General features: G+C 39.9%; 1 protein-coding gene across 5 annotated transcripts in view; it reads left to right on the top strand.

Annotated features, from left to right (window-relative positions):
* Positions 1-26,003, top strand: part of LOC141810607 (myosin-10-like) — an 86,654-nt gene that overhangs the window by 52,409 nt on the left and 8,242 nt on the right. For 3 of the 5 annotated variants that reach the window (XM_074698323.1, XM_074698314.1, XM_074698331.1), the window contains 24 exons: positions 3,142-3,256; positions 3,437-3,499; positions 5,759-5,952; positions 6,044-6,165; positions 6,257-6,326; positions 7,284-7,444; positions 7,724-7,832; positions 8,003-8,134; positions 8,230-8,436; positions 8,791-8,928; positions 10,078-10,201; positions 10,809-10,980; positions 18,087-18,299; positions 18,395-18,539; positions 18,628-18,834; positions 18,942-19,046; positions 19,222-19,374; positions 21,540-21,788; positions 21,871-22,083; positions 22,179-22,391; positions 22,485-22,646; positions 24,367-24,495; positions 24,580-24,668; positions 24,846-24,969. In XM_074698323.1, the coding sequence (XP_074554424.1) occupies positions 3,142-3,256; positions 3,437-3,499; positions 5,759-5,952; positions 6,044-6,165; positions 6,257-6,326; positions 7,284-7,444; positions 7,724-7,832; positions 8,003-8,134; positions 8,230-8,436; positions 8,791-8,928; positions 10,078-10,201; positions 10,809-10,980; positions 18,087-18,299; positions 18,395-18,539; positions 18,628-18,834; positions 18,942-19,046; positions 19,222-19,374; positions 21,540-21,788; positions 21,871-22,083; positions 22,179-22,391; positions 22,485-22,646; positions 24,367-24,495; positions 24,580-24,668; positions 24,846-24,969 (3,609 nt within the window). The remainder of the gene's footprint in view (positions 1-3,141; positions 3,257-3,436; positions 3,500-5,758; positions 5,953-6,043; positions 6,166-6,256; positions 6,327-7,283; positions 7,445-7,723; positions 7,833-8,002; positions 8,135-8,229; positions 8,437-8,790; positions 8,929-10,077; positions 10,202-10,808; positions 10,981-18,086; positions 18,300-18,394; positions 18,540-18,627; positions 18,835-18,941; positions 19,047-19,221; positions 19,375-21,539; positions 21,789-21,870; positions 22,084-22,178; positions 22,392-22,484; positions 22,647-24,366; positions 24,496-24,579; positions 24,669-24,845; positions 24,970-26,003) is intronic. The other 2 variants (XM_074698348.1, XM_074698340.1) reach the window with 1 other exon arrangement.

Here is a 26,003-nt window from a genome sequence, read left to right as displayed (position 1 = left end):
AAAGAGATTGTTTTTGGGTAGAGGTCTGGAAAGCAAAAAGAAAAGTGGTAAATTTGTTTCCAGACATATTTATATTTGGGTTTTATTATTACTTCATGCACTGAGACTTACAGTTAATTTAATGTCCTGATGACCTCTAACTCGTGACAAAACACGCCCACATTTAGCCCCAGGTTGGCTGGTCCATAATGAAATACAGGGGTAAGATTCTTCTGAATATTTGTCATTATATCTGATTTTATGAATATCTGAGCTTCTGGCTTTGAGAGGTAAAAAAATTGATGAGTAATTTGTGAATAAAGGAGCATCTCAGTACAGACTGTGAGACTGTTCATTTCCTGGTATCAACGCTAGTGTTTGTGATGACTCAGTCAGATGTTTCAAACTGTCAGTCATGAGCTGTGTGTAGTTTATTTGTGTCCCCTTTCTCCTCGTTTCGTCTCCTTTCCTCTGAGATTTTCAGCCGGGAATAAAACCAAGAGTAAAAGGAGCCGATCAGAGCTCAGATACAGCGATAGTTAAGAGTCCCCATGTTTTATGATCTCAGGAAACACTGAGTCCTGGTGTGATGCGTTTGCCATTTTATAAAAGTGCGTTTGGACGTTGTTGGACGTGTTATGTAACCATGTAGAGACATGCTGCTGACCAGGACATCTGCTTTCCATTAAGTGGACTGTGTAGCTTTACAGAGCAGAGATCTATTCCACAGCTGATATAAAACTCAGTGTGTGCTGTTGATGAAAGCCAAATGTCGTCAGCAGAAAGTGCACAGTAATACTTCATCTTGTGCGTGTGTGCAGTCTGAAAGACATGCTGAAGTTTCTCCTCAGTGTTGAGTGAGCAGTTTTCAGTGTGATCCCAGGTAGTAGTCAACCGTCTCTCAATCAAAAGGTTGGGGGATTGATTCCCTTACTCCTAATAGAGATGCACAATATATTAGTATCAAAATCGGTATTGGCCGACATTAACTCATTAGCTGCCAGCATTTTCAGAGCATCTTGAACAATCTTTCAAGACCCAAATAATATTGTTTTCTCTGACTATGTAAACACCAAAACTATCTAAGAAGAGTGGACTCTCTTCTTTTATGTCTCTCTTCCTGTTTTTGGTCCAAAAAACAGACAAAATGTTCTTTTTTGATCGCGTTCATCTCGGGTGCTTCATCCTTTAATCCTCTCCATGGTTGTCTTTTCTCACGATTACACCGCTCTTTCGAACTGAACTACCTCAACACGTCATCTCAGATTGTTTTTTTTGTTTTTTTTCATTTTATTTTTACCAATATTGTTATCTGTAAATATTGGTTATCTGCAATAACAACAATATGAATATCAGAAACCGGCCAAAATTTTCTTATCAGTGCATCCCTAGTTCTTAACTGTAGCCTCGGTCATTAGTGTGTGAATGATGGGTGCATGGGAAATAAGGATGCATGATAATATCAGCATGTTATGAGTATCAGCTGATATCGGCTTAAAAATGAAATATCAGATATCGTCTGACACGCCAGTATCCACAGGTAAAATGAACTGATAAAATATTTGCGCCATGGACTGAAGCTGCTACTAATATTTTTTGTATTTTTTATTGTTTGCACCTCTCTATTACACAATGTTTGTAGCTCATAGAACTGTGCAGTGTAGAAGGAACCCACCTGTTGAAGTTCTGATAAGAGACTGAGCTGCAGGTAGTTTTTATACTTTTTGTATACTTTGAGTTTAAGCAGCAGTCTGTACAGTATGTAGCTGACTCATTTAGGCACATTTACTGTCTAAGAGTAAACCATTTTATTTAATCTAGGTTTATTTGTTGTACAGTTGCATCTCTTAGATGTTCCTTGTTAATAGAAGTTTTGTTTACTTACTATGTCAATTATGAAATTGGACAAATTTGCCGTGGTTGTGGGTATTGTTTTCGATTGTCTCAGAGAGTTTTAAGTAGGATTAACTTTTTTGTATTATTTTGTTTGAAAGTAATTGCCAAAAACAAATATGCAGTTTTGAGTTTAAAGTATTTTTCTTACTTTGCACAAGAAATAAATAACACATAACAAATGTGATAAGAGTATGCATAATAATACTGTACACTACTTCCAATACTGAAGAAAGTTGACGATTTTTGCAATTAGGTATGTGGAAAAAATATTGGTATCGGTAGTCGTCTGAATTTGTTTTAAAATATTGGCAAATTGGATATCAGCAAAAAAATTGTTTGTGTACATCCCTAAGGGGAAACTGTTATAAGTGGTGTGAAGGTGCTCTGAGTGGTCTGAAAGACCAGAAAGGTGCAAGTCTGTTTACAAATAGCTGTTTACAAAAATGTAAAAAGAAAAACTTATTCAAAGCATTGTTGTTTAAAACAAGGAATAAATGAGACTTTTATTGAATATGTTTGTGTTTATAAAAGTTATAATTAGTGATTCACAAAATTATCGGCACACTATCGGTCGATATTGGCTTAAAGATAAATATCAGAAATCAACCAACACACCAATTCCGCTTATATAATAAACCGATAAAACAATGTGCTGAAGTTGCAAATACTTTTTTTTGTATTTTCAGGATTTTGTTTTCACAGTTAAGATTGAGTAGTCCCATACTTGGCTGCTGTTTTAAGTGAAATTTGAATTCAAGCAGCAGTCTGTAAGGTACATTTTGCACATTTACCATTTTACCAAAGTAAACGATTTAAATTAATTTAGGTTTAACTGCTGTACAGTTGCACTTCTCATATGTTCCCTGTGAACAGAAGTTATTATTACTGACTGTCAGTTGTAAAACTGGCTAAATCTGCCCCATTTGTGGGCATTGTTATGTTTTTTTTCAGGAAAAGAATCATCTAGCTTCTAAGTAGGATTTATCTTTATCTTATCAAATGTGATAAGAATATGCACCACAATACAATATGCTTGAAGACAGTAGATAATCTCTGCAATTATGCGCACAGAAAGAAGACCGATATTGGCTAAAATTAGTTTTTAAATATCCAGGTATCAGATATCGGCAAAAAATCCAGTATTGTGCATCCCTAGTTATGATTATGATTACTCTGGTTAGTATGTTACTATTGTTGTATTTGCTATGTGGTTATATATGTCCAGGACTTGTTGACAGCTCTGTGATGCTGTGTTAACTGTTACAGGTGGACTATAAAGCAGACGAATGGCTGATGAAGAACATGGACCCCCTGAATGACAACGTGGCCACACTCCTGCATCAGTCCACGGACAAATTTGTGGCCGAACTTTGGAAAGATGGTGAGCTTCTTTTGTCTGAACACTTCACAGCAGCACAAGAAGCTATCATTTAATTTCCTGAGATTCTTTAGCCTGAAATCCAGCCTACTAACCACTAAAGTAAGAAGAGCTTCCTGCTTTGTTAAACCAGGTCAATAATGACTGTAACTCCCCCTCCCTGTCTCTTTCTCTGTGTTGTAGAGATTCAGACCATTCAAAGGGCCTCATTCTATGACAATGTCACTAGTCTGGATGAGCCAGCAGGTGAATGACTGGGTCGTGCTGTAGCAGACCTGGGCATAAATAATAACTGCTGTAAATTCTCTCAAACATAAGGAATAATTAAGTTGAGTTTAAAACTCTTCTGGTGTATTTTTGCCCAGATCTGGCTGTTTGTGTCATGCTTCAGCCTGTGTCTGTCATAGCCTCCGTGGCTCCCATTTGCTTCCCAGGCTGCATGGCTCCTTTGTCTCAGCCAAAAGCAGTAGTGCCTGACTCCTTCAGAAGTTCAAGTAGAATATAGCCATCTGCTCCCTCTGGTTGAAATAGTTTGCTTCAGTATTTTGTAGTCTGACATTGGTCTTGTGATCTCTGTGTGGTCGAATACCCCTGAAGCAAATATTTGAATCTAGCGCAGCTGTTTGGAGTCTTCGTATCTTGTGTCTGTTTTTGTCCCTCCTCTGTGAAGTGACACATTCACGAGCAAATTAAGGATTTGAAGCTTAACTGAAGACATTTTAATGGCATTAATTTCCCGCCTTCCTTCTTTCAGGGGAAGGTTCACAGTAGCAGGAAAGCAAAACCAGATGTCAGTATTTTCTTTGGCTCAGATGTCAAACGCGTAGACGGTCATATGGCACAACCACAGATCCCTGCAAAGTCTGAGGCTCTATAATAGATACTTACCACAGCTTTACGCACTCTTTATCAGGTTTCACTTTATATTACATCGATACTTAAAAGTAAAAAGAAGGTAGTGAGCTTAACACACTGAAAATACTGTATGAGTAACTATACATGTTCTCAGTAGAAATGATAAACTTCATCAGTTTAGAAAGCTGAGTGCTTTTATTTTATAACTCCACTCATGTTTTTATCTTGAGGTGCTCTGCAGGAAAAACAAAACTCTTTGCAGCTTTAAAAAGTCATTCTCAAAACTTAAACTTCAGGTGTAAACTACCTCCAATATGAGTCTAAACGTTCGATAGACTTTCATGAAACTTCTCAAAGCTCCAAACTATTTTTTTGTCACTTAATGGGGCTGTTAGGAGTTTGAAAGTGATCTTGAAAAAGTCTCCCTTCTAGATATATGCCTGATTGTAATCCACACTTTAAAATGAGATAATTAGCGCCAATATTGCTGGTTACAGGTTATTTTAAATTGCTACTTCTTACCATCCAGGTTGGGTCAAGCAGGTTTACAGTACATCCAGGTCACTCTGACAACACCACGCCAGGTGACGCCTGCTAAAAACAATTTCTGTGATTAATTTTGTCGTGATGGTGGACACTGGAGCCTAACTGTCAGACAGAAGAAGGACATAGTGGGAAGGGGAAGGATAAACAGGAAAGGGATATAGCCCAAGCTAAAGGCTAACACAGGAGCTAATCTGTTTATGCTAATGTCCATTCCAACCCACAGTCAGCAGTTATTCTGTAGTGGTCTGTTCAAACTTGAGAGTCTATCAATTAAATGAAGAGTGAGGTTACGCTAGCTCTGCTTGGTGAGGTTGGAGTTGGTAGATTCAAATTCAGATTCTTAATTTCAGTCATTGTTTATAAACTGGATTGGAAAAAAGTTACCACTTTTCTCCAGCAGAGGGCGAAATGTTTCTCTGACTCATGTGATGTGCATTTTATGGGAAAATATGGCTCCTGATACAGTCTTTAGACATCATCATCATTTAACTTTTTCACATGGTCTGGTGTCAAAAATGAAAACTAAAAAGCTCAAAACCAAGAATGGCAATTTAAATCGAATAGGCACCCCAAAAACCATAATAGAATCAAATACCAAGAATAGTACATCGTCCCAACCCTGCTGCTTGGTGAGGTTGGAGATGGTAGATGAGCACAGGCAGGACAAACCAGGATTTACTCAGAGCACTTCTGGACATTAAACTACAAATTGAGTTTACGTTACCTTGTCGCTTTGCATCTTGGGAAAAGTTGTCTTTAATAAAGAAAAGTAGAGTTAAAAAGAAGATCTGCTCTCCCAAAAAAATGCTAGCCTTGGCAAGAGTGGGTGATGGTGCTCATGGGAAATGTAGTCTTCATCCTGGAAAATTAACAGTTGTGTTTGTTGAGAAGCTACAGGACATTTATCTGCCAAACTGGCTGTGATAGAGTTCAGATGCTACGTTGTTAGCCTGCTGTCGTCTGATAGATGTGTGTAATGTCTTTCATCCATCTGCACTTGGTCATGTTGCCACGTCACGTCATGTTGTTAGTTCTGTTCACACACTGCTTCTCTCCACACGACTTCTGCTCGCTCTGATCAATCCCCCCAAACTCTGTCTTCAGTTGACCGCATCGTGGGGCTGGACCAGGTGGCAGGGATGAACGAGACGGCGTTTGGTGCGACGTACAAAACGAAAAAGGGCATGTTCCGCACGGTGGGTCAACTCTACAAGGAGTCTCTCACCAAGCTCATGGCCACGCTGAGGAACACAAACCCCAACTTTGTGCGCTGTATCATCCCCAACCACGAGAAAAGGGTGATTACAGAATCTGAACCTTGCCCCACCTTTACTTCATACGTAATGGTCTCTAGAGGAGTAATCCAACTCTACTTTTGTCTTTCTTCAGGCGGGGAAACTGGAGCCTCACCTGGTTCTGGATCAGCTGAGGTGTAATGGAGTCCTTGAAGGGATTCGCATCTGCAGACAGGGCTTCCCTAACCGCATTGTCTTCCAGGAGTTCAGACAGAGGTGACAGATGATAAAAAGCTTTTGTTTTAATTTCAGTTTAGAGAAAGGATTAAGTTTTTTTTGTATAACTTTGTCTTTTTTTAATCCACAGATATGAGATCCTGACACCCAATGCCATCCCAAAGGGGTTCATGGACGGGAAACAAGCCTGTGAAAGAATGGTAGCGATATTGTTCCCTTTTTCTTTTTGTTGTAAAAACTTTGTAAGAACTATTGATTACAAAGAAACTAATGATTGGCTAATTAAAATGACAGTTTATCTTTTTTTTATTGAACTTTTATTGAACCCATTTCCAACTTTTATTTTTGACAACTTTTTAAAGCCTGACCTTTAACTGTCCTTTTATTCCATAAAGCAAATTCAAAAAGTAAATAACCCCGAACTAAACTGAACAAATGTCAGGTCAATCATCATACATCTACTACTAAAAATCAAAAACATTTATTTAATTTTAAAACTTTGAAGGGTGTTGTTGCTTTGTGCTCATTTATGTTTGGTTACAGAAATAAGTAGGTTAGCCAGGAATAGGTAGCTCGCTAGACGTAGCTAAATTTGTAATTAAACTATAACTTGTGAAATTTAGACTGAATTACTTCAAAACATTACACATACCCTAGCCTTTATGATAGTGAACCTAATCACTCACCAATAGAAACTGAGTCAAGAATCATGTTTACAGCTTCTTCTGAACTTAAGTTTCTGTTTCTTTTTGAAGCAGCCGCCATCATGAAAGCTTGTTAAACTGCCCAAATCACACATTTTATCCTAAATGATCCAAAATTTTGAATTAGACTAGAGTCAAAAGGCCTATAGGAGGATTAAAAAGCATGATCCTTGTAGATATAAAGTTTAGCAATTTTACCAGAGATGGTCAGCATTATCACGAGATGATTTAAGCCAAAAACTCATTTTCTTCTTAAAATGACTTAGGCCGTTATTTTAAAAGGGCGACAAAATGCTTCTTTGTCTTCATGAATGAAGCATCAGCAGCCACTGCATCTAATTTGATCAGTGAAGGGAAAACCGTCAGTTTCATGGAGTTAAATGCTTAAATGTAAATGCTTTCGAATGCTGGTAATGCTACTTATTAATCAACTGCTTTCTTTGTCTTTTTCAGATCCAAGCCCTTGAGCTGGACCCCAACCTGTTCCGTATTGGTCAGAGTAAGATCTTCTTCAGAACCGGAGTCTTGGCCCACCTGGAGGAGGAGAGGGACCTTAAGATCACAGACATCATCATCTACTTCCAGTCCGTGTGCCGTGGATACCTGGCACGCAAGTGAGTATCAGAGCCCTGATTTTACTTCTACGACTGCTTAAAGAGCAGCCATCTGAAATCTTTTAGGCCCTGTTTCCTGCTTTGTCCTCTGTCCTCTCTGCACAAAGGCATTAAAACCCAGAAAAAACAACTTTGAAATAATGTATCTGCTCTACAAAGCAAGGGCCTGATTCACAAAAGGGTTTCACAGCTTTTGAGGTCACTACACTTGTGTATATGTGTTAAAAAAGCATCGCCTGAGCCTTGTTGCCTCTTATAGTTCAATCTTTTCGTCTTCAGGGCCTTTTCTAAGAAGCAGCAGCAGCTAAGTGCCTTGAAGGTCCTCCAGAGGAACTGTGCTGCGTACCTGAAGCTGCGACACTGGCAGTGGTGGAGGCTCTTTACCAAGGTGAGAACACGGAGCTCTTTATCCCTTCCTTCCTCCAAAATTAGCACATCCACAGACGTGCCTGTCACAGTCCAGTTTCATTGTTGCAAAAAACTCATTTTTTAAATTCTGCAGGAAAGGTTTGACAGAAAAGTGTGAGTGTTTTTAAACGTTTCCTCTGTATCTTTCAGGTGAAGCCTCTGCTGCAGGTCACCAGGCAGGAGGAGGAGATGCAGGCCAAAGACGAGGAGCTGATGAAGGTGAAGGAGAGGCAGCAGAAGGTGGAGAATGAGCTGGTGGAGATGGAGCGGAAACACCAACAGGTAAAAGTTTCTATGAATGCATTAAAGCACTCTTCTCTCCTTCAGTTTTACACGTACTAGATGAAGCTAATCTCTCCTCTCTGCTCTTTCCTCAGCTCATCGAGGAGAAGAATATTTTGGCAGAGCAGCTCCACGCAGAGACGGAGCTGTTCGCAGAGGCTGAGGAGATGAGAGTCCGCCTGCTCTCCAGGAAGCAGGAGTTAGAGGAGATCCTCCATGACCTGGAGTCCAGAGTGGAGGAGGAGGAGGAGAGGAACCAGAGCATGCAGAACGAGAAGAAGAAGATGCAGGCGCACATACAGGTTATGGAACTGTGTTTTCACAAATCTCAGGATTGGTTTACAAAGTTTAGAGGAGGTCCTAATGAAAGAGCAGATTCTGTTTCTGCACTTCTCTTTTTCTTCAAGTTCTTTCACATCCAATTCATCATTTTTCATTCCATTATGTTTATGATTACTGAACAAGTCATTTTCAGGCCTGTTTGGTTTATAAATACAGTTTTTTTCATTTTGTAGAATAGTATTAATTGATTTTTTTGCATCAGATATTCTCAAACAACCAGACTTTGAGCCTAACAGTCATGTTTTTAAATTTCTGGGGATCTGCCATCACATCTTTAGACCCATTCTTCATCCTTGTTTGTTTTCTTTCTTCAGGACCTGGAGGAGCAGCTTGATGAAGAAGAAGCTGCTCGACAGAAGCTGCAGCTGGACAAAGTGACGGCTGAGGCAAAGATCAAGAAGATGGAGGAGGATATTCTCCTGCTGGAGGACCAGAACTCAAAGTTCCTCAAGGTACCAGGGTTTTACCTTCATGAAGAATGAAATTATGAATCAGGCGACAAGCAAAAATTGCGTTTTAGGAATAAGAAATCATTTTGGTCTTTAAAGGTCCCATATTCTGCTCCTTTTCTGCAGTTTAATCTGGATCGTTGATGTCTTCATGAAATGGTAGTAACATGTTTTGGTCCAAAAAGCCAATGAATCAAGCACAGCAGCATTGTTTCCAGGCTCTCATAGCCCCTCTGTTCAGAACGCTCTGATTTAGTGGGCGTGGCCTTCATATGTAAATGAGCCACCACTGATACCGCCCCACTCTTCTGCGTCACTGAGAGCGGCGCCACGAGCTCCGAGTGCACAATGTTTAGAAAACAGCAAAGCTTGTTTACTGTAACATTACAGACTAAAACAACAGGCTAACCGCAGCTAAAGTTAGCATCCTGAAGCTAACACAGAGACAGGGGGGACACTGAGGAAAAGCTCTTACATCTGCTCCACAGCACACAGCATTTAAAATACTCACACTTCCAGGGTCCCAGGTTTGTTGGAGGATGGTTGCTAATGCGCCTGGATTCAGGACCAGTCTATTCGCTAGCCCACTGTTGTACTGTCCAAACTTGGAAAAGCAGTCGGCCGTGAAGTGACTAGCACACACATGCACAGTTTTACTGAGTGTAGCTGGCACATTTCCTTGATAAATGAACTCGAGCCACTTAGTCTTGTCTTCTTCTGAGATGGGAAGCTTGTGCATGGAACTATGTGGCTGTTTACAGTCAAAAACAGAGCAGTGATGGCTCCTCAACTTTGGCATTCTGAACAGCAGCAGGGAAAGGAGTGGGGGTATATGCTCTGTTGGACCAATCAGGTCAGACTTGCTCCTGATTGGTCAAAAAAGGGAATCGCTGACATCGGCAAATCCTGGAAATCCAAACAGCTCGTTTTAGGTCAGGATTTTAAATTCACAAGCTCTACTAAGTACAGGTTTTGTCATTAAATATCACATTTTGTGGGCTGGGAGGAAAGCCAAAGACCCACAAATTTCACAAAGAGACTTAAAGTGATTTTTGCACAATATGGGACCTTTAAGTTTTCACTACTTTACCTTCAAATACTGTTGTGTTTGGAGTCGTACTACTTCAGACTCTTGTGTTTTTTACCTAACAGGAGAAAAAGCTGCTGGAGGACAGGATCGGGGAGATGACCTCTCTGCTGACGGAGGAGGAGGAGAAAGCGAAGAACCTCGGCAAAGTCAAGAACAAGCAGGAGATGGTGATGGTCGACCTGGAGGGTGAGGACATTTGCTAAACCACAAACCCGGACAAGAAGCAGGCCGATGTGAGATTGTTGCATACATGAACTTCTCTCCCAGTTTGAGAAAGTTTTACAGTTTCATGTCAGAGTCAAATGCTGCAGAGGTCAGATAAAGGCCGTGCACTCTGACTGCTTATGAGCTCTGATTGTGTCACTTCCACACCATTTAACCCTCACATGCATACTCATACTCTTTTAATTACTTAAACCTTTTTATTTCAAACATTTCAAGCGACCAACAGATGATTTTTTTTTACTTTGCGTTAACATGATGATTATTTAATGAGAATATAAGGTTTGGGTTTTTTGTATGAAAGTTTAAGATAAAGAAAGAAAAGAACGAACAGCAGAAAGTTTAAGAGTTAACGAGCTGAAAAGCAGCTAATCCTGTCACCATTATTCTGCCAGATTTACCTGTTTCTAGGTCTGTACTTTCTGTGACCTCTTGCATTTCCAACAACTCACAGTAACTTGTCAATGAGTTCAGCTTCTTTTTGTACTCCTCTAAACAAAATTTGATTCTTTATTTGTTTTCTATAACTGAAAACAAGTCTGAGCTTGCATTTTGTGTTTGATCCATACAGAGCGCCTAAAGAAGGAAGAGAAAACACGGCAGGAGCTGGAGAAAGCCAAACGCAAACTGGACGCTGAGACGACTGACCTCCAGGACCAGATCGTGGAGCTCCAGGGTCAGATCGAAGAGCTGAAGATCCAGCTGACCAAGAAGGACGAGGAGCTGCAGACTTCTCTCTCCAGGTCAGTGAGATATACACCCAGACATCCTGAAAGTTTTCAGTCTTTACGCTGTCAGACTTTTATAAAGATATTTTCTATAAAATCTGAAAACCCGATATGAAGTCTTTTCAACTTTTCAAAACATTTGTTTTTAAAGCGCAACGTTACAGAGAGCACATATTTTTAAAAGTTACTGTTATACCCAGTGAAATCCTGTGTCCATGCTGAAGTAATAGCTGCGTAAAAGCAGAATTATGTTGCTTATAAACAAAAAAAAGTAAATTTATAAAAAAGATCAGAAACTGCGTTACCAGGTCTTTGAGGGGGTTGATGGATTCCACTTTGATAAAAGTCTTCTGTGAAAAAATTGACATCGCATGCCCTTAAAAAATAGTATAGTATAGTATAGTACATAGTATTTCCAGTGTTTCACCTCAAACTGCCAGTCTTTGTTTAGACTTTGACCATACAAAGAAAAAAGACCATGGAATATGCCAGGCCTCTTGATTTTAAGTTTTCATGTAACAGTCGGTCAAAACTTTTGTAAGCCAATAGTGCAAAAGTCAAATTTCAAGGTTTTCAGAAAAAAAAAACATGATAACATTATATTTATTATAACTGTTATTCAGTGATTGTTTATATTATTATCACTTTTACTCCATTTATGTATTTATTTACATATCACTGACTTGTGCTTTCAAACTGACATGAAACTTGGCTCGGGAACTCAAAGGTGTTTGAAAGCACGACACTTAAAAAACTAGATTCAAGGCAAATGTTTATGTCTTATTTTGGCAAGAAAAAAATGTCTTTGTAGACCAAATATGAGCCATAATCACCCAAAAAGTCGAGCAATATGTCTTATTTCAAGATATGTAAAGACAAAATTGACGCCTCAAATTGAATTGAATTGAATTGGATTGAATTGATTTTTATTTCGGTCATGTCGACACACATATACAACATCGCACATTGTCAATAGATGATCACATTGTACATGTCCGAAAGGGAAGACGGGAGAAGCAGAGCTTATCTAGTCCCGTCCCCGTTTACTCAATATTTAGTCTCCTCTTTTTCACATATTGTCAGAGTAATAGAATTTTGATTGCATTTACAGAAGTTTGCTTAATTATTTATTGTCTTTTAGTGTCCATAGTTGATTTGATGTCCAATTTTGTTGTCATGTAAGGCATTGTCTTTTTGTGTCCATAGTTGATTTTAAATGTCCAATCCTGTTCTTCACGTACGGCCTGCTTCGTGGGTCTTTCAATTTTGTTTCTGTTGGTGTCTTAAGCATTTGAGTCGTTGTCACTCTCCCCTTCGCCCAGGCGTGCTCCAGCACTACCGTCCCGGGCTCTGCTGCGGTTTTCAGCCATGCGGGCGTTTCCGCCTCCTCCTCGGGTTGTATTGAGGAGTGCACGAGCCATCATTCTTTGACCTCCGGCTCTATTGATGTCATTGCTTGCTTGTAGCATCGCCTCTCTCGTTGCTGTGATTTCAGCTTTCATGCGTCTCAGCCTCCACATAATTCCGCCGAGGCCCAGTCCCAGGACTGTGATCACTGCTCCAATTGCTGCAAACATGAACACGTCCTCCATGTCCTCAACCTGCAGTATTGCCAGACACACAGCTCTCCATTTATTCCAGCTATCCATTGCGTACCCAGCTAGGAAAGTTCCATCAGGGCATTTTGGTTCTCCCGGGCCAGCTTGGCGGGTTGAGAAAACTTAAACGATTGCGTTGAAAAATGCTTGTAGAGAGAAAAAAAATCTGCCAATAGGGTAAGAGAATGTACTTGTTTGTGTTTGTTTTTAAAGAAATGATTCTTATTTTTAGAAACTTGATGAGTACGGTTTCCGTACCTCATGATAAAACAATAATGTTTCACCTTTCAACTGCCAGACTTTAAGGACACAAAGAGAAATCTTCACTTTCACACTCACTTAGCTCAGGAGCGACAAAGTGTTTCAAAGAACTGCTCCGCAAAAGCTGAAGTCTAATCATGTGTTCATGCCTGATTTTAGTAAGAATTGTCTTATTAGACTTAATATGAGTCACATTCACCTGACAAGTCCAGAAAAGTCTTAATTCAAGATACTGAAAGACAAAAATGACACCCAAATTTCTCTAAAAGAAATCTGCCAATGGGGAAGAAAAGTTTGCGTGTCGAGTCTCTAGAAATAAAAGTACACTACAAAAAAAAATGAAATCTTATTAAGTTTTTTTTCTTATTATTTTAAGTAAAAAATGTCTTATTATACTTCATATGAGCCACATCCAACTTATCAGTCCAGAAAAATGTCTCGTTTTAAGTAGACATGCACTTGGCCAGCTGATCGATCAGTGGGAAGGTCTGACAGCCAGCCATTGTTGCTTTTTGCTCTGAGACCTCAGGACACTTTATTTAAGTTAAAATAAAAAGATTTTATTTTTTCACAGGTATTGTTCAATCATTTTCGATAATATAAAATTGGAACATTGAAGGTATACCGTAAAATACCAAATAGTAGCCGGGGCGTTTATTTGTTTCAATCACTGCGCAGACCAGGCGTTTATTTGGGACCGGGCGTTTATTTGGAACAGGGGTTTATTTCTTTCCCAGAAAATAACATTCAGCGGAAGTGGTAATGTCTTCTTCTTTGACTCTTCAAAGCCTCCTCATCTTTACGTTGTTATTGCATAATTCGTCCAGGCAGACTACCTGCGTTTGTTTATATCTGGCACGCCGCGCATGGACTGATACACTAAGCAGCGAGTGCCTCGTACCCAGCTGTGGATCTGCAGCAGAGGTAGCGCTGTTGTAAGACATGATGAGAACTAGAGCTTTATTTAGCTGTGTTTTTGTGTGAAAGTAACGCGCTGAAAATTCTCTAAATAAAGCGTGAATGCAGACCGATATCAGATTTTTTCGATGGGAGTCCGTTTATTTGTGTTTTTGGTCAAGTAAAATATGGCCCCGTCTGAGTTTGCACTCAGACGGGGCATACGAGCAGACGGCAGACGAGCAGGTAGGGGGTATTTGGTGCGAGCGCTCTGGGCTTCTGCTGCACAAAAAACACTGCTGTAGGGTCATGTGTGTGCCGAACCAATTACGTCGATCCTGATGGATCACAGATCAATCATGATCCGTTGCACCACTTCTAATAAGGTGCAGTCTGATTATGTTTCTTTCACAAAAATCAGTTTTCAAGAGTCAACTGGCAGTTGTGAGCTCAGCGTTTGCATGTGTGTTCTGTAACTACGACCTGCGGCTCGTAGGCTGCGCCGAGTAACTTACCATACCCCCGGCGTTTATTTGGAACAGGCGTTTATTTGGTATTTTACGGTATGCTATAAAATAAAACAAAAATAAAAATCGGTATCGGCAGGTCAGGCTTTTTAAAGATCGGTGATTGGCCAGAAAATTTTGATCAGTGCACTGCACCCCTAGTTTTAAGTTATTTAAAGAAAAAAAATTAGGTCTGAATTGCTTGTAACAAGTGAAAAAAAATCTGTCGATAGAACAAGAAAAAATTGTTTGGAAATTTGCTTAAAACCAGAATAATGTCTTAATGCAAATGACTTTTCTCTTGCTCCATTGGCAGTTTTTTTTAACTTGTTTCAAGCAATTCAGACCTCATTTTGCCTTTAAATAACTTGAAACAAGACATTTTTCAGGACTAGTCTGGTGAATGTGGCTCATATTAAGTCCAAAAAGACATTTTCTATTAAAAATAAGACAAAAACACTTGATAAGATTTCAGGTTTCTCCAGTGTAATATCTTAATAAAAAAAGGGTAAATTTCTCTCACCTGACTTGAAGATTTTTTACTCTTTCAAAAAAAAAATTCAGGCATCTTTTAATATTTGATTTAGTACATACGCAGAGCTCCATGTTGCTGAAGTTTATGTTACAGACCTAAACTTTGAACTGATGAAACATCTCTGTCAGCCCAACTGAACAATCCACACACATCACTTCTCACTCGTGCTGTAAATACCATCTCTATGACAACCGCACTCCACTGTGGCACAGCCGAGTCAATACGAAGACCTAAAATAGATGTTACAACCCACAGACCAGCACCAAGTCCACTCTGATACTCTGCAGCACAAACTTCTCCTCCGTCTTTCCTCCAGATCTCCTCTGCTCTGCTTGTTGCTCACAGCTGCAGCGTTTTCCTTCAGTGACACCAGTTCAAGGCTTTCATCTTGAAGGCAGCCGTGTCTAATTACAGGCACGTTTCTGTTGATTGATGCTCCCACTCGAGTGTTCTCCAAGCTGGATCAGGCTGTCACTTCACTCTTATCATTTGTCCTGGCGAAGGACTTCAGGTTTTAAAGTCTAGATGCTGGAAAAAACATTAAAAAGAGGGATTTCTTTCCACGTTTCCCTTTAAATGTGCTTCTAAGAAACCTGATCCCACTGTGACCCATGTTAGAGTCTTGTTTAATTATTTTTCCTGAATGTAAATGAGGTGAGCAGCTGTGTGTCCTCCTGAAGGTCAGCTCAGATTCTTCCAACATGACTCCAGCAGCTCCGGTCCGCCCTGAACGTGAAGACTGTCTGAATTAATTTCACACAGAGAAATCATCAGTTTAGTCACGGCCCAGGATAATTAGACCTTCATTAAACTTGATGAGGCTCGTTCTGAAAGCAGCTGCTGGTCTGAGCTGCACAGTTGTTTTATCTCTGTGAGGAAAACGATGATTAGTTTAAAAAGGAGTCATTAGTGCTTTTAATCAACGCTGTGGTATTGTGTTCGTTTTATAACTGAATCATTCAACACTCGGGGGTTTTCAGGAAAGAATGTTACAGGAGTGTTTCAGCCAACAGAGATTAACTTAGCTTTACTTCCAGCACCAATCAAAACACTGCTCATCCTGTGAAAACACACACAAGGAGCCTCAGCAGTGAAGAGTTCACCACACTGCCACCCTGTGTGCACCGGTGGTCTTATTTCAGATTGAACAGTAATGTCATCCACTCACCTGAACGTCCTGATAATTAGTCACTCTGGAACGAGCAAAACAAGATACATTTATTTTTTCATTGATAAAATTAAGACTAAGAGAAAGTGAAGCTAGTAATAACTGAGAATTCTGCTGTTTAAGAAGTAATTTTAAAGGAAGTGCAGGGAAGAACTAAAAATTTAATGGAGCAACAACCAAACTTCAAATTAAACTGCAAATTATTAATGAGTTTATTATCATTAGAAGTAAATGTTGGAGCAAATAAAAGGTTTATAAAGTTGTCACATTTGGTTTGAGACTTGAAAACATTCAGAATGAACATAACAATAACAGTAAAAGGCAGGTTTATTTATATAGCACATTTCAGTTAGGCAATTCAAAGTGCTTTACAGAGAAAACATATTAAAACAAAACAATTAAAATTCAATTTAAAAGCAGATTATAAGATAATAACATACATTAAAAAAAGAAAATCAAAAAGAAAAAAAAATTAAAACAGATGCAGATTTTAATGAAGATTTATTTATTTATTCATTTATTTTTGGTTAAAGGTAGATCGGCTTATATCCTGAAAACAGTTGAAGTATAAGTTTCGGTACAATAATAATAATAATAAAAAAATATAATATTATCAAACAAAAACTTATACTTCAACTCTTTAAATATAAAAAATAATAATAAATAATAGAAGGTCAAAAATAATAATAATAATAATAATAATAATAATAATAATAATAATGATTATTATTATTATTATTATTAATTTAGAGTTATGCAAACTGTTACAAAGTGCTTATTTTATGCAAATTAAAACAAAAGGGAAAATAAAAGTGTACTGAAACTTATACTTTAACTTTTAATATAAAAGATAAAAATGAATAATAAAAATAATTATTATGATTTTAATTGATTTAGAGCTTTCAAACGGTTACTGTTTTATTTTATTCTAATTAAAACAAAAGGAAAAACAAAAGTTTACTGAAACGTATACTTCAACTCTTTAAATATAAAAAATGATAATAAATAATCAAAATTTGATAATTATTATTATTATTATGATTAATTTAGAGCTTTTCAAACTTTTACAAAGTGTTTTTTTTTATGCAAATTTTTAAAAAAGGCAAAATGAAAGTGAAAAGAAAAAAATTAAAACCACAGAAAGAACAGGTGAATCTGACTATATGAACAGGAATTAAAACATCATAAGGAAGAAAACAGCATGAGACCAAAGAAAATAGAAAATAACAGATCGAACTTCCTGTTATTGGAAGAAAAAGCTGGAGGAAGTGAAATGTTCTCAAACAACTTGAGACTACAACATAATACTGCTTCTAAAAGTCATTTACTCTCACGTCTACATATATATCTGATATATTTAATGTATAAATATATTCATGAGATAGATATCTAATATATTTCACATATTTTCTATAAGGTTTTGGAATTTTAGAAGTAATGATGGATAATTCAAGCCCAAATATCGTTACACTGTCAGTGGCATCTATTCGGCTATCAGGCTACCCTGGCGTAGAGCAGGACTAATTAATCTGAAATAGAGTAGACATAGAAAGATTTCTTCTTTTTGTTAGATACACTCTGATATAAATTAGGGGGTTACTGCAGTGTGTTTGTATTTATATCAGAAATCCGATGATATAATCCCAATGTTAAAGGTTGTTTCTTGGGGGCCCAGTACTCTGTCAACAGGTTTGAAAGATAATGAAGACAAAACAAAGACTCACACAACACCTGACTGTGCACACTGAAGGTTAAAACAGTAAAACTTAACACTGCACCGCACACCTGTCCCTAAAGGGTCTGTTTCTGTGGCATTATGTGTTTGTTTCTGTGGAGCAGCAGTGTGGTGTGCTTGTTTACATTTTTCTGCCATGCTCAGTCTCTGCATTTTTCATTTCTGAGTCTCACAGCACGTTGTTTTCTTCTTATTTTGCTGTTTGAAGCAGTCATCACTCTTCTTCTCCTTTTATATAATGTGGTTAGAAAAGAGCTTTGAGACCCTCCACAGCCACCGTCTGGCAGCAATACTAAATTATAAACAAGTAATTTTATTTTTTTAAAGAATACATATTTGGAGATTTAAAAAATCTAGACCCATGCTAAGGTTGTAGTCTTACCTTTCAAAGCTGACCTGTTGTCTTTCGTGTCCCCATCAGGAGCGACGAGGAGACCCTGGTGAAGAACAACGCCTTGAAGCAGGTCCGGGAGCTGCAGGCGCAGCTGGCTGAGCTTCAGGAGGATCTGGAGTCAGAGAAAATATGTCGAAGTAAAGCCGAGAAACTGAAGAGGGACCTGAGTGAGGAGCTGGAGGCTCTGAAGACAGAGCTGGAGGACACGTTGGACACAACCGCTGCCCAGCAGGAGCTCAGGTGCTTTTTTCAAACTCGTGGGAGTTTGTATACTGCTGTTTATGGACAATTTGAGTATCCAGCCTCACATTTATTCTCTCTTTTCTGAACGTTAGGTCCAAGCGAGAGCAGGAAGTGGCGGAGCTGAAGAAGGCCATAGACGAGGAGACCAAAAACCACGAGGCCCAGATACAAGACATGAGACAGAGGCATGCCACGGCGCTGGAGGAGCTGTCTGAGCAGCTGGAGCAGGCCAAGAGGGTGAGCGGGTCCAACACGCCAGTTTGCATCCAGACTTCTGTGAAAACAATGATTAAACTGTGACATTTGACATGTTTGTTTCATGCAGTTCAAGGCCAACCTGGAGAAGAACAAGCAGAGTTTGGAGAGTGACAACAAAGAGATGGCCTGTGAGGTGAAGGGTCTGCAGCAGGCGAGGACGGAGTCAGAGCACAAGAGGAAGAAGCTGGAGGGCCAGCTGCAGGAGCTCATGGCCAGGACCACCGAGGTCGAGCGGGCCAAGGGAGAGCTGGCTGATCGCTCTCACAAACTCCAGGTGAGTGTGTCAAAGACTCAGGAAGACGTAGCTACAGAAACACAACAGATATTTACATGAGAACACTTTTTGTTTTGCCTCTCATGACTTCTTTTCCCTCTGATCAGGCGGAGCTGGACAACGTGACTGCTTTGCTGGAGGAGTCGGAGAAGAAGGGCGTCAAACTTGTCAAAGAAGTTGATAAACTGAACAGCAAACTGCAAGATTTAGAGGTACGGACATCAACATCCTCCTCTGTGTCAAAACAAGTGTAGAGCCAGAGGGAAACACGATAGAGACTCTGTCAAAGCTACAAATGCTGAAGATGTGTTTAGATCTTCTTTTTTTCCTTCTAGCTCTTGTGTTTTTTTGTTTTCTAATCACTTCTGTTTACGATCTGGTCCAAAGGAGCTGCGTCAGGAGGAGACACGTCAGAAACTCAACCTGAGCGGTCAAATCCGCCAGCTGGAGGTGGACAAAACCACTCTGCTGGAGCAGCAGGAGGAGGACGAGGAGGCCCGACGCAACCTGGAGAAGCAGCTGCAGTCGGTGCAGGCTCAGGTACGGGCTTTCATGTTGACAGATGTGCATCTGATGGTCAGATGTCTTCCAGGGAGAAGTTTCCCACTGTTCACCTGATGCAAACAGCTGTCATCGTGGTGTGGGGCAGCGTGAGGACAGCAGCAAATTAAAGACCCCATGAAGAGAAGTGTGACCTCTGCTCAGAGCGTGTGTTTGTGATTAACAAGGACGTGCAGACTGGAGGGCGTGTTGTTGGTCGCTTACCAAACAGCACGGGGGACGACAGTAAACACACAGCGTCTGTGTGTGTGTTCCTCTGCAAGACTGTTAGTAAAAAACAAACTTAGAGGGGTTCAAACATGTGTCCCTTCTTTTAATCAGTTGCTCTGGGAATATAGAACTGAGTAACTAAGTTTTGTGTTAGTTGAGTTAACCAGTAGACATCACTAATAATTAGACTAAAAATTATAACTAGAAAAGCTCTCAGAGAGCACAGACTTCTACCAAGCATATTGTGATTGTCACCAACACTTTAGTCCTACTTTAATGTTATACTTCCTTTCAGCAGACTGTCTGCTACAATTTGGTGTTAGTTGCAGGTTTGTACAACAATTTGTTACCTGACAGTGGTGGAGTTATATACACACATGGTGAAAACGGCCCTATCTCACAATGACAAAGAATCCTTAAAAAAAAAAATCCTGGATCCAGACGGTGATCCAGATCACCTCCAAAATTTAATTATTTCTTCCTGATTCCATTTTGAACATTTCCTGAAGATTTCATCAAGATCTGTTTGATACTTTTTGAGTTATGATGTTCACAGACAAACAGACTCTCCCAAAAACACGACCTCCTTGGCGGAGGTAATGATGATAACAATTATAAAGATATAATCATAATAATAACAGTAGTAATAATGTTATTTATACAGCACATTTAAAAACAGAAACTCAAGAGGACAACAAAATAAATAGTCAGAATAAAAAGAGAGGTCTTTACAATCCTAACAATGCAAGAACAGAATGAAGTGCATAAAATAAAAATGTGCAAAACTGCATGATAAAACAGATGGATTTTTAAAAGGAGTTGACCAATAAGTCATTGTTAATGTAAAGATAAAAAGGCAGAAAGGGACAGTGAAAGAGTTTAGAAAGAAGACGTAGAAGATGACCTCAATCCAGAGGAAACAGAAATAAAAGGAGCACCACAAGATAAGAATTCACTTAGGGATGTTGGACACCACTTTTTTTTTCAGATTAATACCAGTATGAGTACTCCCTCTTGAGTACTCACCGATACCGAGTACATATACTGCCAGTACTTTTGATATATAAAGTTTAAATTAACAGTAACAGATCATGGTTAAAGACAGCACAGTTACTCTGACATTCAGTCCAAAATAAAACACACACAACTCCCTCTGAGTTTACAATTTTACAATTAAATTTTTTTTATAATGAATTAACAAAAGTGCAAAATAAAAATAACAACTGAAAGGGTGCAAAATGAAACAGTTCAACTGTTAACTCTCCCTGGATCATTCATGTTGTCTGAACAGGACCTGACGCATATTTGCTGTGTTCTTAAATTACAGCAATTAGCACCCACTACTGGTGAGGAGGACTCAGTCGATCTAAGATTTTTTTGCCTTGAGTATCAGCTGCTGGTATAAGCCGCCTTCAGGGGTACAGACACCTTAAAAAAGGGCTGTTATCAGCCCCATACCAGTACTCGCCCATCCTTAAATAAATTAAAGAAATAATCACTAATTGTATCAATAAATAAAAAGATGAATGAATGTACAAGTGAATAAATAAAACAAACAAGGGGGATCAGATCAGGTTCTGGTAACAAATGGTTTAAGAGCTTAAAGATGGTTGATGAAAAGGGGCCATAATAGCATAAAATAAATAAAATGAATAAAATCAAAATTTTTACATTACACTGAGTTTAAGACAGAAAGGACCCACTAAATCCACTCATTAGGATTTTAAACTGATTGTTTAACAACAGTCTGTTACATTTCCACCACCTTATCGATAGAAATCTGTGAAGCTAAACCAAAATAAAGATAAAAAAGTTTCTGTTTGTTTCACTTTCTTCCACAACTCTCCTGCTGGGTTTCACTATGACACCACCAGACTTGAACTATTAGCGATAAGATGATTACTGTTTTTATTTACTGTTTCCCCTCTCTGCAGCTCTTTGAGACCAAGAAGAAGCTGGAGGAGGACGTGGGAGCCATGGAGAGCCTGGAGGAGGTGAAGAGAAAACTCCAGAAGGACATGGAGCTGACCAGCCAGCGTCTGGAGGAGAAGACCATGGCCATGGACAAGATGGAGAAGACCAAGAACCGGCTGCAGCAGGAGCTGGATGACCTGATGGTGGACCTGGACCACCAGAGGCAGATCGTCTCCAACCTGGAGAAGAAGCAGAAGAAGTTTGATCAGGTAGAGCAGGCGGTGTTAGACGTGATCGCTGGTGATCAGATGTTTGTCCGTGTGATTGAAACGGTTTGTTTGTCTCCATCAGCTGCTGGCTGAAGAAAAGAACATCTCAGCTCGATACGCTGAGGAGCGGGACAAAGCCGAGGCTGAGGCCAGAGAGAAGGAGACCAAAGCTCTGTCTATGGCCCGGGCGCTGGAGGAGGCTCTGGAGGCCAAGGAGGAACTGGAGAGGTTCAACAAGCAGCTCCGCGCTGAGATGGAAGACCTGATGAGCTCCAAGGACGACGTGGGGAAGAATGTGAGTGACCTGAGAGCTGTTCGAAAACCCTCAAATACTCCACTACTTGATCAGACTCACGCTAACTGTCTGCTGATGTTTTGGTTCTGGTTCAGGTCCATGAGCTGGAGAAGTCAAAGCGAACTCTGGAGCAGCAGGTGGAGGAGATGAGGACTCAGCTGGAGGAGCTGGAGGACGAGCTGCAGGCCACAGAGGACGCCAAGCTGCGTCTGGAGGTCAACATGCAGGCCATGAAGGCCCAGTTTGACCGAGACCTGCAGGCCAGAGACGAGCAGGGAGAGGAGAAGAAGAGGGCGCTGGTCAAACAGGTACACACAACACATCCTTAAAAAACCAACACACGTTTACTCAGGGACTCCACTCAAAAACACACCTTGTGTCGTGCTGTTTCACACCTGCAGGTACGAGAGATGGAGGCAGAGCTGGAGGACGAGAGGAAGCAGAGGACTCTGGCTGTGGCTGCCAAGAAGAAGCTGGAGATGGATCTGAACGAGGTGGAGGGGCAGATCGAAGCTGCAAACAAAGGCAGAGACGAAGCCATCAAACAGCTCCGGAAACTACAGGTACACAAACAAACAAACACAGAAACTGTGTTTGCTCCATGTCTGAGTTTTATTTGCTCTCTTGTTCTTCTCAATTTTTAACATTTACGCTCAGTCTCTTCTCAGAAAAATGGTGAGAAATACATGTTTTAAAGAAGCTTTGACTGAAATGAGAAAATCTGTCAGTGAAATAATGTTCTAAACTCTTCATTAGTCGTTGTCTTGTTGTCTTACTTCCAAATTTGGCCTGAGGTTCATTTTCATAAAGCCCCCAGCTTTAATCTCACAATGTTTTCATTATTCCACTGAAATTAATCACATTCTTAATGAGGTGTACATTTACATTTTCTGTCAAGGCCACAAACAAAACCAAAGTATATCTAGTAATATCTCACTAAATTACATTTAGACTGTGCATAGGCTACTTGTACAAAGCTGAAGCTGAAAATGTGAGAGTTCAAAGAAGTCTTTTGGACATAAGACAAGATTGAAGTTATGAAATGGTGTAGAATGCAGGATCAGAAATATTTGGAGCTAGAAATGTTGTTTTCAGGTCAAAATAGTCTGAATATGAAAAACAAAATCCTGGTAAAATCCAGATCCTGATCCTGCCATAAAAACATCCTGACATATTTCCCCACATCGCCCCCTAGTGGAGAAATTTTATCTTGGTCAGAAGCAGAGTTAGCTGATCTTTACACACGCATAACACTGCAGAAAACTGACCAATTATCATCTGGTATCAACTGACACCTGAGGGACAGGTGAGGTTTGATTTGATTTGATTTAGTTTGAGCACAATTAATGACACAAATAGTTAACGAACAATCACTCATGTGTTTCCTTTAGGGTTTTTAAATGTCAGGGAGAGCTGCTGGTCCTCAGTTATTTTTTGTTATGAAATCAAAAAGTTTTAAAAGTTAATAAAAAGTTTTAACACCCCTCACTTAAGTTAGTAAACAGGACATAAAGTGTGAGACATGGTGCTAGAGATCCTCCTTAACACTAGGGGTGCACTGATCACAATTTTCTGATCACCGATCTTTAAAAGCCTGCCCTGCTGATACCGATTTTTATTTTGACAGCATATACCTTCAATGTTCCAATCTTATTTTATAGAAAATCAATGAACAATACCTGTAAAACAATAAAATCTTAATTTTTTAACTTAAAAAAACAATACGGTGTCCTGAGTTTTTAAGTCTCAGAGAAAAAAGCAACAACGGCTGGCTGTCAGACCTTCCTGGAGGTTTATAAGATCAGTTTCATATGTAAGGATGGGCCAATCACTGCTGTTCCAAAATGAAGGAAATCAGCACTGATCATTTGGTGCATGTCTGCTAGAAACATGAACATCTGCAGAATTCGCTGTTAGCTCGTCTTGTTCACATTCTCCTCATGGATGTAGCGACAAAAATCTCTGGATTTTACAAAAAACAGCTTTTACCTCTGTTGTTACAGCAAGTTTTTTTCCAAGAGGATATTTAAACATTTCCACATTAGATTATTAATGTTGACTTGATATCAACTATCTGCGTCATGTCTTCAGATTTCTCTCAGTAGAAAACACTCCTCGAGTCACATGTAGCCGCAGCTGCCGATCACGTCACAAAGCGCGTCACACTAAAATCACTCTCTGTTTCTACTGCTGCCGACCTCACGGTTTGACATCCTCTGGCCTGAGCTCGTCTTCTGCTGCGTCAGCGTTTGACTTGACCCTTGATGTTTTCGTGCTCTGCAGGCTCAGATGAAGGACTACCAGAGGGAGCTGGAGGAGGCCAGAGCCTCCAGGGACGAGATCTTTTCCCAGTCAAAGGAGAATGAGAAGAAACTGAAGAGCCTGGAGGCTGAGATCCTGCAGCTACAGGAGGTCTGGACTTAAATCACTTTGTTATCAAGTAAAACAATGATCAACTGTTGCCTTACTGATCTTTACATGTGTCTGTGTGTGTAGGACCATGCGGCGTCAGAGCGGGCCCGTCGACATGCTGAGCAGGAACGAGACGAGCTGGCTGATGAGATCTCCAACAGTGCTTCTGGAAAGTCAGTATCCAGTGTTCACATTAATGTTTGAGCTGCCGTCGTCTTTTTGTTTCCAGACTAAAGTTAAAATGAAGGTTGATGTTAAAGATAGAGAATCCCATTAAAATCAGAGTCTGTATAAAATAAATATGAAGGGTAAGAGAGATTTGATTCAGGTTGTGTTTTTGTGTCTCACAGATCATCGCTGCTGGAGGAGAAGAGGAGGCTGGAGGCTCGCATCTCTCAGCTGGAGGAGGAGCTGGAGGAGGAGCAGGGCAACATGGAGCTGCTCAACGACCGCTTCAGGAAGACCACCATGCAGGTAAACAACCAATCAGACCTGACCTTAAGACAAGATGAGGAGTCTGATCTCTGATAAGGAAAAACTTCCCTCTAACAGACAGAAACCTCAAGCAGAACCAGACTCATGTTAGACCCACATCTGCCGAGACCAGTTTGAGACCATTAGTCCTAACGTCCTGTTATGGAACGGCCCGTTTGACTGCAGCGTTGGCCTCATGCACGACTGCAGCTAATCGGCCAGTTAACTAATTACACTGTGAAAGAGACGCAGGTGCAGATTAATTCAAACAAACTCAAACTGCGTATGTTAACCACCTATAACTAGCAATAAATCTGGCGAGTGGTAACGTTGTGACTGAGAGAAGATCAAGAAAACCATTTTTTAGCTGAAGGACATTGAGATTTTGTTACAAGAATACACAAGCAGCTGTTACCAGTGAGTTAATCAGGTAAACAAAGAGAAAGAGAAAGTTTGGACGGAGTAAATGCATTGGAGCAATGCCCCAGAGCCTTGATGAATAACTCTTTAAGCAGTTTATGAAGTCCAACATTTGATCGCACACATCTTTGAAGGACCCAGACGTATAAAAGCAAAGAGTGAATCAAACTTTTAAAACTGACGGCAGCGAGCCACGCCTGTTTAGGACTTCATTTGTCTCTTGTCTCATCTGTTCACTGAAAAAATGTTATGTCTCCTAAATCTAAAGTTGCAGTATGTCTCCACATCACCACCTTTCCAAAGGATTGTCCACTGTCATTGCATATGTCGTCTCAAAAAGTAACAAATCGCGTAATGTGCTGTAATCCTGCTGTTAGCGCCTGTAATGTTGACGTATACTCCCATTAAATTTAACGCTCTCTTGGCCCGTTAACCCATCTCATGCTAATTGATTTTTTTCTTCACCGATAGTACCAGTAGCTGGCCGGACATGCAAACAGGTCTGTAACTTTCATGAGACTAGGAGTGCACCAGTCACACTTTTCTGGCCGATCACCGATCTTTTAAAACCCTGACCTGCCGATACCGGTTTGGGCCGATAACAATTTTTATTT

Source organism: Halichoeres trimaculatus, unplaced genomic scaffold (assembly GCF_033239565.1).
Source record: "Halichoeres trimaculatus isolate MK-OKI-2021-1 unplaced genomic scaffold, fHalTri1.1 fHalTri1_scaffold_2, whole genome shotgun sequence".
Classification (NCBI taxonomy): domain Eukaryota; kingdom Metazoa; phylum Chordata; class Actinopteri; order Labriformes; family Labridae; genus Halichoeres; species Halichoeres trimaculatus.
This window is presented reverse-complemented; position numbering and strand designations above follow the sequence as displayed.